This window comes from Sebastes fasciatus, chromosome 4 (assembly GCF_043250625.1).
Source record: "Sebastes fasciatus isolate fSebFas1 chromosome 4, fSebFas1.pri, whole genome shotgun sequence".
NCBI lineage: Eukaryota > Metazoa > Chordata > Actinopteri > Perciformes > Sebastidae > Sebastes > Sebastes fasciatus.
The window spans coordinates 6457482-6469742 of NC_133798.1; the positions used below are offsets into that span (position 1 = coordinate 6457482).

General features: G+C 41.5%; 1 protein-coding gene across 4 annotated transcripts in view; it reads left to right on the top strand.

The window, feature by feature from the left end:
* The window catches only part of wwp2 (WW domain containing E3 ubiquitin protein ligase 2), a 59742-nt gene extending 50359 nt beyond the window's left edge, over nucleotides 1-9383 (top strand). For all 4 annotated transcript variants that reach the window (XM_074631681.1, XM_074631682.1, XM_074631683.1 and 1 more), the window contains 7 exons: nucleotides 2559-2692; nucleotides 4807-4947; nucleotides 5053-5173; nucleotides 6258-6362; nucleotides 6527-6623; nucleotides 7613-7685; nucleotides 8467-9383. In XM_074631681.1, coding sequence (XP_074487782.1) covers nucleotides 2559-2692; nucleotides 4807-4947; nucleotides 5053-5173; nucleotides 6258-6362; nucleotides 6527-6623; nucleotides 7613-7685; nucleotides 8467-8566 — 771 coding nt within the window. In that variant the 3' untranslated portion in view covers nucleotides 8567-9383. The remainder of the gene's footprint in view (nucleotides 1-2558; nucleotides 2693-4806; nucleotides 4948-5052; nucleotides 5174-6257; nucleotides 6363-6526; nucleotides 6624-7612; nucleotides 7686-8466) is intronic.
* The last annotated feature ends 2878 nt before the right edge of the window (nucleotides 9384-12261 follow it).

Consider the following 12261-nt stretch of genomic DNA (forward strand, 5'->3'; position numbering starts at 1 on the left):
CGGCATCGTTTTTTTAAAAATCATATTTGGGTTTTGATTTGCTTTCGTTCAATCCGTCTTTAAAACTGAACTACAACATCTGTATAATGCTGTTTTTACTTTTACCCTGTTATACCTGCGTGCCAGTCTAGTTATTTTTTGTGTTTTTTGTAGTTTGAGCAGTTTACGAGTAAATGTTTGTACCGGCAGTCGCACGGAACTGACATTGGAGCGCGTTCCAACACAAAACGGCGTTGCACGTCATCAGTAAGGGGGCAGCTGGTTAAGTTGGCATCGATGCGGCTCGCTGTTGGAGGGTTTTATAACCCATTTCCACTCCCTACTAATTGGTTTGGGATGGCACTTAACAAGGCGGACCCTCCGCGCAAACAGAATGGAAGTGGGTAGGGAGAGGGTGAAGGGGCCGGATTGGAATTGGGCCTTCATCTTTATGTGACAGTGACGGTAGAGACACGGACAGAGGTTTGACGTGCAGCAAAGGTCCCTGGCTGGATTTGAACCAGGCCCACAGGCTCCGATTTTGTGGTCTTATGTGTCTTTGTGTGCAATTCAATAGTTTACAGTCTAAACACATGATGTACAGTTTGTACTATAATGTCTCTCTGTCTCTCTGGGATAAACTCCAGAAAGCTGTAGGTCCCAAAACCGACGCCCCCACCCCTCGTACTGTCTGCCACCCCGCCCCTCACCCACACCATGACCTCACTGCCGCACCCAGCCCACACCCGCCAGCAGCTGCCTATATTTAGTCCTAAAATGCACTTCCCTTATAAAGATGCCGGTCACTACCAAGTCTTAACTACCAAACCCTCTCACTGCCTGCTACAGTATGCACTTTCTGTCTTTACCCTCTCACTTTCCACTGACACCCTCTCCTCTGTCTATAAGTCTGAGACAGACACATGGTCAGTCAGGATACAGTAGGACAGAACAGACTGACTGAGTCAGTCAGTCAGTAGGCGTCTGTGTTGTTCTTGGCTCATCATAGCTCTGAGCCCTCTGTGGTTTTTTAACATTAAACAGCTCCATCTGGCTGAGTCTGCTCACTCTACCTCTCTGTGAAAACACACACTCACCGAGCAAAGATTAGGACTCGGTTAGAACGGGTTTGTGTTGAATGCACACACAGGCTTTAGTGAGCTTAGTGTCTCAGTCTCTGTACTGTATCTTCATCTAATCTTTTTTTTTTTTTTTCGAGATTGTTTTCATATATGCAATTTACAGTTCATACTACAAAAGTTTATAAAGAAACTTTGAAGTAATGAGTTTGGAAATGAACAAAGAGACAAAACAAGATGTACACAAAAGAAAACATCATCAGCATTAGAAATTATAAAAAAAATAAAAAAAAATTTGATGAAAAAAATAAAAATAGAAAAAGTGGGCAGAGATATATAACAACTAGTTTGGATGCTGTATTCAAGATTGTACATTTGATTTATTTACATATACTATGGATACCGGCGTATATATGTACACATACATTTCCATAGCTACACTTATACATATACATTTATATAGACATATACACATACACATACACCGATCAGCCATAACATTATGACCACCTGCCTAATATTGAGTAGGTCCCCCTTTTTGCCGCCAAAACAGCCCTGACCCGTTGAGGCATGGACTCCACTAGACCTCTGTAGGTCCGCTGTGATATCTGGCACCAAGCCGTCAGTAGCAGATCCTTTAAGTCCTGTAGGCTGGGAGGTGGGGCCTCCGTGGATCGGACTTGTTTGTCCAGAACATCCCACAGATGCTCGATCAGATTGAGATCTGGAGAATTTGGAGGAAACACCTCCAACTCGTCGCCATCCACATGATGTAAAAGAAAACGGGATTCATCAGACCGGGCCACCTTCTTCCATTGCTCCGTGGTCCAGTTCTGATGCTCACTGATTCCCCCCCCCCCCTCCACACTGCTAGGTGCCATTGTAACGAGATAATCCATGTTATTCACTTCACCTGTCAGTGGTCATAATGTTGTCTGATCAGTGTATGTGCATATGTATGTATGTTTTTGCTTTTGTTATTTGCTTTTTCATCTAATCTAAGTGACTCTTTGTAGTTCTCACCATGAAAATAAGGACAGAAGGAGTCACCAGACTGGTGTACATATGACAGTGTATATGAGCAGGTGTGGAATGTTTGCTGCTAAATGATTTCGACCGGGAAGTGAGCCGATTTCTATCAGGCTGCCAGAAATAAAAGCCCCATTCATAGGTCCCTGTAACGATGACTGGCTGCTAACACATTTCTAACACTTGAATGGGCACGAAACAATCCCCAGTGAATCATCAGTACAAACAATGAGCAACTGAGATGAAAATGTGTATAATTTGTCAAGAACAAATTTGAACCATATGTCGCCAATGGCAACGCTATAATATCACAATTACAGCAGGGGAAAAAATACACTTCTCTACTCTGTTAAATCCAGGGAGTTTAGTGAGCTAACACTGCGTTTCTGTGTACATCTTTCTGCGTTTGAGCCGTGAAGACCAGGTGACCTTCCTTATTGTGGTTTCTAATGTACTAAATCCTCCCTGCAGGCTTTGTACCACGGAAAGTTCATCGACACCGGCTTCACGCTGCCCTTCTACAAGCGAATGCTGGACAAGAAACCCACGCTCAAAGACCTGGAGTCCATAGACCCTGAGTTTTATAACTCCATCATGTGGGTCAAGTAAGTAATGCAGGATGGCTCACCTCTTTGTGTGTTATTGTTAGTTTATGCTCACAAGAGCAGAAAGTGGAGGAAAATAATCAGTAAGAATGTTTTTCCAGGCCTCAGTACTCGGGTGAATAGGTCATATATAAAATCAGTCAATTACATGTTGGAAAAAATTACTTACTATTTATCAATAACAAACATCAAATCGACAGGAAAAATAGTTTAAAATTGAATGTTTCAAAAATACGTTTTCTAAGGATCACTGAACTTTGGAAATGGATGAGGTTTAGCTTGAAGTGAGAGCCTGATTTTCTCAGTTAAAGTCTGGGTAAAGCAAAAATAAATAAGTGTTCTGAGTTTGTCACACCACAGAAAAATATGTTATTAACCACCCAGCCAAATTTGAATGATTAAAAAAATCGTCAGGTATATAAAATTAGGTTTCAAAATCGTGAAAAAATAAGCAGTATTCTCTGCTCTGAAATGTTGGGGGTGTGTCCGCTGAAGGCGCTGAAACCACGCCCAACCACGGGCATCACAGGGTTGATTACATATGTACAGTTACTGTATATACGACATTTCTCACTGCTGCACGCTACTTTTGCAGTTAACATGCATGCTCTATGGACAGAGTATGCACACCAGAGACTATACCAACCCTCCCGATTTTCCCAGGAGAATCACGTTTTTCCATCGCCCTCTCCTGGTTTCCTTCCGGGGTCACAATTATCCCGTATTTCTCCTGCTTTATGACAAATGTTCACACCTTTTTTTTTCCTTTTTGTTATCTCAACCTGTATCTGGAACTGTACAGCGTGTATAAGCCTTACCGTTTCCACCCGGAAAACAATACAGCTAAATGTTTACTGGCAGACGAGAGCTGCTCGGTTTGAGCTGTGCTCGCCGCACATGCAGCAAAAGCCTTCATGATGCGGCACAAGCCGTTGGAAATAATATGTTTCAGAGCGCAGTGGTACCGTTGAGTCTGAAAGGCTCTTCAGTGATTGAGAGAAGGAGAGAGAAATGGAAAGTACTAAGAGAAAGCAGGGTCAAAAAATATGAATGTTAGAACGAATAAAAACTGATGGTTAGTTTATGCCAGAGATTCACACAAGCTCACGCCAGAGGGGCGTATTATTCTAGTTATCTTTCCTGAGAATTAAGAATAAAGTTTAAAGTATTGAAGATTAAAAATGCTGTTGCAGTGTACTTATTATTTAGCCACTTTTATTCTTCAAAAGTCACCAGAATGCAGGAAACAAAGTCTCTGAAACTCAAATTTTTCTGGGGAAGGACCACCAGACCCCCTCGCTTTGGTTTAGAAATCATTCCTATTTTTGAAGTCTCAAGGTTGGCAAGCATGGCCACAGACTTTGCCCAGCCGAGCCGGCTGACTTTCAGTTTAGCCCTGTGCCAACTTAAATGCGGATACAATAATTCAATCGTGCGGCTCTTCTAGACTTTCCAAATGTTATCTCACCGATTGATCAAATTCTGAACGATTTTGATAGATCAAAACAGTTTATCCACCGTTTCACAGCCGATAGAGTATAGACTACGGCAGAGGCTTTGACGTAAGCACAAGTTTAACTCACTTGGTTGTGATTGGCCAGTGAGCCCAGTCCTGGATCACACAAATAGCGTGTTTGTGTGTGATCCAGGACTGGGCTCACTGGCTCATGCTCACCCTGAATGACCGGCACACAGAGACGGCCGATGGGAGACAGACGGATTTGTCTCAGTATGCCAGATGGCCACTACACCGCTGGCTGTGGTTAGTAAGTGCTGTAACTCGTGATTGAGCGGGAGAACCACTGATGCTACGCGCTCTAGTTTTTATATAGTGTTAGGTGAAGGGTGATGCTGAGGATGGCTCCAGTGCGTCATCGAGCCATGATTTCAGGCCCCCCCAAAAAACGGTCTAACTCCACAATTCAGTACTATATAGTTCAGTCTTTTCACGTGTTTTCAGCAATTATTTTCTACCATGTATAATGTGTTAAGAAACAAATCTCTGATTTGACTTTACCCAGAGATTAACATACTCTAATCCAGTGTCTAAAAGGCATAGTAGCAGGTGATTTCCAGATTAAAAGAATGATGTGTGTGTTTCTGTGTGTGTCCAGAGAGAACAACTTGGAGGAGTGTGGCGTGGAGCTGTATTTTGCACAGGACATGGAGATCCTCGGCAAGGTTTCCACTCACCAGCTGAAAGATGAAGGAGAGAACGAGCTGGTCACCGAGGAAAACAAGGAAGAGTACATCAGGTAAGTTAACACAAGCAGTAACAGCCACTGCAGCTGAACTAACGGAGAAGACTCAAACTTGGAAAAATGCAGACATCAATAACAAGCCACTGTTCCTTCCCTCAGCCTGCTGACAGACTGGAGGTTCACTCGGGGAGTGGAGGAGCAGACCAAAGCCTTCCTGGACGGCTTCAACGAAGTGGTCCCTCTGGAGTGGCTTCGCTACTTCGACGAGAAGGAGCTGGAGGTGAGAAGGAGCGGGAGGGCTGGAGGGAGGGCCAGCGGGTTAATCAATATTTGAAAAGGAATGAAACGAGGTCCTCTGAAAGTCAGAGGTGTAATGAATGTAAGACTTTAGAATACATTCAAATTCGTGGCCATGTTTTCTTTTCACCAAATTTCCCCTCATATTTGATACACAACTGTGGTAGTTATTAATGGACTTTATATTGACAGAAGTGTCATTTGCTGTGTTCAATGAGAAAGAAGCAATTTTGTCAGCTTTATGTCCTTATTTTACTGGTTAAATCGTTTTTAAACTTAGGGGGAAAAAGCACTAAATGATGGGTTCTGGTACTTCCATATAAGGAAGTCTCTTCTAGTATGGGTTAGTAATGGCAGTAAAACTTTATATCTTATACAAAAAGATGCAATACAATATGCTTTGGACAAAGAAACAAATGCAAGAAATTGGAACATAGCAAACATAGCAGAAATGATTTCTTAAAGGAGACGAATAAATGAGACGTATGGTAAATAAAAACTGTGGGTGAGTTAGAATATAGTAAAAGTTTCTAGAAAAAAGCAAGTTTGAAAAGATAAGTTTCCTTGTTTCTGAAAACATTTGAGGAGAGAAATAGGCATTACAGTAACAGAATATTGATTCATATTTGATCAGCGCTGCCTAGTTTGACCGTTTGATTGGAGTTCACGAGTGATTGACAGCCGGCTCTCACAGAGGGCAGCTGGACAGCAGACTCCAGATCAGCTCTGACTGCTTGTTTTCCTCCGGTCTGTGAAATCTTGCAGATGCCGTTAGGAGCAGAGGGACATGCTTTTTTTTCAGATTACCTGTCTCATGCTGTACTGTCAGGATATAGTGACCGTTTTATAAAAATAACTTTTATTAATCATATTTGCTTCAATCTCGCCTACTGATGCTTTAAGTTTGTAAATTGTTCCTGATCCTGATTGATGAACTGCCGTGCTGCAGCTGAGGCCCGTCCCCGCAGAGACTCACTATGGACAACACTGTCCTGTCCCGTGTTGTCTTCTGCCCACTAAGTCAGACAAACATAAAGAGTAAAGGACATAACCTTTGTTTGTTGCAGCTGATGCTGTGCGGGATGCAGGAGATCGACTTGGCCGACTGGCAGAAGAACACCATCTATAGACATTACACCAAGAACAGCAAGCAGATCCACTGGTTCTGGCAGGTACGGACGGACACACTGGGGTTCAGTGTGCACGATGTTAGACGTTACACAAGCCTCGATCTAAACACACACACACATCTACTATGATGAAGTATATGTGTTCTGGTGTGCATGAGCACTGATGTGAGTATGTCCAATGAATGATGGGAGTTGTGCTTCTGCAGGTGGTGAAAGAGATGGACAACGAGAAGAGGATCCGTCTGCTTCAGTTTGTAACAGGAACCTGTCGGCTGCCTGTCGGAGGCTTCGCTGAGCTCATAGGTACATCATGCTTTCTTTTTGTTTTTTTTCATGAATACTGTATATTTCATTCCATTTTTCCAAGGGTACTATAAACAAATCATATCCGTCATTTTGGATAGGTCTTCTTCCATTAGAACAACAACAGAATGGTGTCATACTCACCACTTTCTCTTCTCTAACAGAAATTATGTTTTCATTCACCAATTGATTCCACTGATCGATGTTGAGCTAATGTGAATGCAATCCGTCACCTCCAGCAGATTCTTCACTTAAAGGGCCAGTGTGTAGGATTTGGCGGCATCTATTGCGGTGAGGTTGCAGCTTGCAACCAACTGGAACTTCTCCCGTGTGCCGAGCGTGTAGGAGAGCTACGGTGGCCGACGGGAAAACACAAATGTCCCTCTCTAGAGCCAGTGTTTGGTTTGTCCGTTCTGGGCTACTGTAGTAAAAATGGCGACCGGCTCCGTGAAGATGATCACCCGCTCCGTATGTAGATATAAACGGCTCATTCTAGGGCAAGGAAAACACAACGATTCTTATTTTCAGGTGATTTTACACTAAAGAAAAACATAGTTATTAATATTATATTCCATTTCTGCAAATAGATCCCCCTAAATGCTACACACCGTTCCTTTAAATGAAATAAATGGTATCCCATTACTGGTACTATAAGATTTTAATGTGAAAAATCTACATGACTTTCATTAACAGCAGCTTAACATCGGTCAGGAAAAACAGAATAGTTGAAATTTCATAGGTGGATGAAAACAAGTATATCCGTTAAAAAGAGAAACTCGGAGCAGCAAAGTGTTGAGTATAACATACTGATGGAATTAGTGACGTGGAAATGTAGTGAATTGACTGTGAGCAATTGTGGCAGTTTTTTTTTATTTTAGAATCTTTTATATGATCATATCCTGTAGTAAAGGCAAAATCTTAATATGCTTTTCTAACTGATGAAAATAATCAAGCTTATATTTGATGAAATAACTTCTTTTTTTCTTCAGGAAGTAACGGTCCCCAAAAGTTCTGCATAGACAAGGTGGGGAAGGAGACTTGGCTTCCAAGAAGCCACACATGGTGAGCTGCTTCCTTTTCTGTTAACATGGGAAACACTGTGGAGCAAATTAAAGCTGCAGTAGGCAGAAAGTTGAATGATGATGATTGCGAAGGTGAGTATGCAGCATGTTTGACGTATTACCTTCCTTTGGCTACAATACTGTAGCCCCACATTCCCTGCACACTGGAGCGGTATCAAGAAGGACTTTGTTTTTCTTGCACAACCCGAAGAATTCCCACACTGCAGAGTTTACGTTTTGAGAAGGGCGATAACGTATCTCCTTTTCATTCGTCATTTGCTTGCTTGTGGGGTGTTTACTTTATAGTCTGTTTATGACGTCATGTCTGCGACAAGCTTTTATTTACTGTGTGCGGGAGAACACAAAAGAGAAATGGCTAAACCAAGGGCTAAAGGCCATTGTTGTTGTTAAACACAATATATCATGGCTGGATTATTACTATTTTCATGTTTTTAATATCGCGATTACCGCAAAACCAGTATACCGCGACACTCCTAGTTTGGACAGAATCCAACTGCTTCGTATCGGTCATTTGAAATGTGTCCAACACTGACGGGGACATATCTGCTAACGCCAAACCAATATACTGAACAACACAATGTTCCCAATACTACTGCTCTGTGTCTTGGTAAACACAGTGTTTCACCTCCAGCCTGTTTCAACTGTCTGCAGCCACAGAATATTTTCGATCGTATGACTCACACAATTTACAGTCCTGTTGTTATTCCACTCAGAGAGGAAGGACTAATAGTGACCCGTTTGTCTCCTCCTCCTCCTCACAGCTTCAACCGTCTGGACCTGCCGCCCTACAGAAGCCTGGAGCAGCTCCGAGAGAAACTCCTGTTCGCCATCGAGGAGACGGAGGGATTTGGACAGGAGTGACGCAGGAAAACGGACGCAGGATCGCTAAAGGAGAACAGATAATTCAATGGGGATAGTTTTTTTTTTGTTATTAATATTATATAATTTTGCATTTGTTAATCACAGGGCTGAGAAATCATCTGCCATCTATAGCCCCTCACCTGGAGGGGATCATGTTTGTGAACTGAATCATGGGATAAAGTTGAGAGCTGGGAGATGGAGACGAAAGAACATAGAGGAAGCGTGTGTGTGTGTGTGTGTGTGTGTGTGTGTGCGTGCTTACTAGTGTGTACGTGTGTGTGTGGTTGCTCACATTAATGCCATTGTGTATATGCATATAGATGGTGTGTATGCCTATGTGGGTTTGACAGGATGGCACATACAGAGAATTATATTTGACTAGAGTCTCACCACCACCACCAACACACACACATACACACACATTTCTACTCACTGCTTAGAAACGCACCTAAAACAGACAACAGGATAGTTTTAATGTCAGCAGCTACTCACAGCAGCACAGCTACCCGCAAATGCAGTAAAACATATCTACCAGAGAGAACTACATTTTTTAACATTTTAAAGTGAGAGAGAGAGAGAGAGAGAGAGAGAGAGAGAGAGAGAGAGAGAGAGTGAGAGAAAGAGAAAGAGAGGCAGTGTATGAGTGCATGTGTGTGTCTGTACCGAGAGACAGAGAGCTGTTATCATGGACTAGTGAACCTCTGTTACAGAGGTTAGAGAGACGAGATGTGATTTTATTTTTTATTTTTCTGTTACTTGTGAAGTTCAGCATTTTTCCTTCTGTACATAACTAAAATAAATGAGATTTCAGTCTTGAGCTTGAGTCTTTTCTTGAGTTGAACGTGTCAAAAAAACAAGGACATGATCATTGAATGAGGGGAATGAAACCAATATTTGTGTACTGTATTTGTCAATAAGTTGAGCTTCCGACAGAACATATAGTTGCAGTTTCTAAAAAGGTCCAACAACCTTTGTACTGTACTTCTTGAGAAAAATAAACTATTTTAATGTGTGCACTATAATGATGGCTCAGTTTTATATAAATTTCATTGAGTCTGTTTTGTCCTGCTGTATTGTAGCTTGGTTCGGGAACCTGAATCTGGCCAATGAGAAAAGGCTCGGCCGGCCTGTCAAATTGGCCAGCAAAGTTATTGACATTTCTCCTTACAAATAAGAAGTTTATTCAAGTGTGCTATTAGTATACTTCTTTTACACTTAAAATAACAGAGTATGCTTTCACTTTACTTTTTATGTACATATCAGAGATATACTTCACAAATTCACAAAAAGAATACTTGGCTTATACTGAAAAATGTACAGAATACAGTATACTTTAAAGTGTACTTTCATAAACTAAAAAGTGGGCTACAAGTATATAACTAAGTTCACTTGTAGTATAGTTCATATTATAGTTGCAGTACAAAATACAACGTGGATGTAAACTAGTTGTGTACTCAAAGTTTACTATTCTTACATTTAAACTATACTTAAAAGTATACTTTTATAAACTAGAAAGTGGGCCAATTTTGTCCCAAGAAGTACCGAAGTAGTACACTTACAAGTATACTACTAGTACATTGATATTAGTGTACAAGTTCAAGTATAATCCCAAGTATACTTATTCCATAAAGTATACTTGGGATTATACTTAAACTATACTGAAGTTTATTTTATGAAATAAGACTTATTTTTTGGTTTTAAGGAAGGCCCAGGCCATATTGGACTGTCCGGATCACCCGCAGCTGAGGGAGTTTGAGCTCCTACCTTTAGGACGTAGGACTGCTCACAACTCATGTTCACATGCACTATATGGCCATAAACTGTGACGAGGGGTCACAAGTCCAAAAAGCTTGGCTGCATTGATATACATTATGAGATACAGTACATTACTTGAATAAATTGACTTCTTTCACACTCTGTCTGTTGCAGTCGTACATGATCTGCATCTTTCTGTCTCATTTACAGACAATAAGATTTTGAATCTCATTCTTAAATGAATTAAGGATGATTTGAGGAATGTTGACGTATGTTTTTCCACTGCCTTTGGACCCACGAGCTAATACTGGGTTTGTAGTCTAATCGGTCACACTGGTAAGAACCGGTGAAAGGGGGAATGATTGTGAATGTGGATAAAAGCTGTGCCAGAAGCAGCAGCTTTTTCCACATATCGGGGCACATTTTGTGGTTGGGCTGGCAGGATCGCAATAATTGAAAATATAGATTTGGATGTGTTCGTGTATCTCTACTGTCAGGCACAGATGTACCGAGTCACTAACTGTATGAACTGGAAGCAGGATAATGCTCAGCTGACCTTCCTTTAAAAAAAAAAAAATGTTCCTTTCGAATGTAGAAGAACAATAACTATATATTGTTCATCATTATTGTCCAAATCAAAATTGCATCCTGATCAAAATCAAGAAATGCATTTTTCCTGGTTCGCAATTCTGCCGTTGAAATTAATGATAAGAAGTATTACTTTAAATCGGTCTTAAAATAAGATAGGAACAAACTATGGAATAGTATTTGTGTATCACATTTCTATTATCAATTTAATGCTTTAAGGTAATTAATGATGAGAATGCACACAGCAAGGTGCAGACACATGTTAGCTTGTCCATTAAAGGGGACATTATGCTCATTTTCAGGTTCATACTTGTATTTTGGGTTTCTACTAGAACATGTTTACATGCTTTAATGTTCAAAAAACACATTATTTTTCTCATCCTGTCTGTCTGAATATACCTGGATTTACCCTCTGTCTGAAACGCTCCGTTTTAGTGCCTGTCTCTTTAAAGGTATAATATGCAAGAATTGAATGAAAAACAAGGTATAAATTGATACAAAAATAATCCCTCTCAATCATCACTGATGCCCCACTAGCAGTGTGTGACGGTGACTGGTGTAACCCCCCCAGCAAATAACAGCGCGCAGGTTGTGCAGCCCGTTCAGGTGGTCAAATATCGTCGCTTTGTGATATCCAGCCACAAGTCTCTATATACAAAGCGTATTTCACGGATGAGAACGGGTTGTGTTATGTTCATGTGTTCCAGTGATCCCCCGCTCCTCTCTGTGCTGTGAGTGCAGCTTTGATCAGTGTGTGTCTGTAGTTTGACAAGAGCAGCGCTGAGCCACAGGAACATTCATTCAAAATCCAGCAACTCTGCACCGTCCTTCCCGCAGGAGTATGCAGAGATGTGCGGAGTTAGTTGTGTTTTTAGAACGTAACTGCCCCCCCTCCCGAAAAAGCCCAGTCTGCTCTGATTGGCTCGTGAGAAAAATATGGTGCACCTTTGCAAAGGTAATTTTTAGGCCATGAGTGTAGGTAGGCACCCCAGATAACCTAAATGTATGTGCAAAGTGAGTTTTTCATGATATGTCCCCTTTAAAATTATGAAAGGTCGTACAATAAGAAAAGAACTGACAGTGGAAGGATGTATTTAAGGACCTCTGTCAGAGCTCAGAAAGTGTAAACCTGTGGCTCGATTAACCAAGCGGTGTTCTCTCTCACTGGGGTCACCACCTATCTAACAAAGTGGTCTCCTCCACAGCCATGTAAGCAGAGTATGGATGCTGAAGTGAGGTGAAAAAAAGTGGTCTCCTCCACATGAACCTCTGACAGATGTGTGGGGGGGGGACTGCACTGCACTGGGATCTGCATCTTTGGCCAGTATCGGCTCAGTTTGTCCACAGAAGAA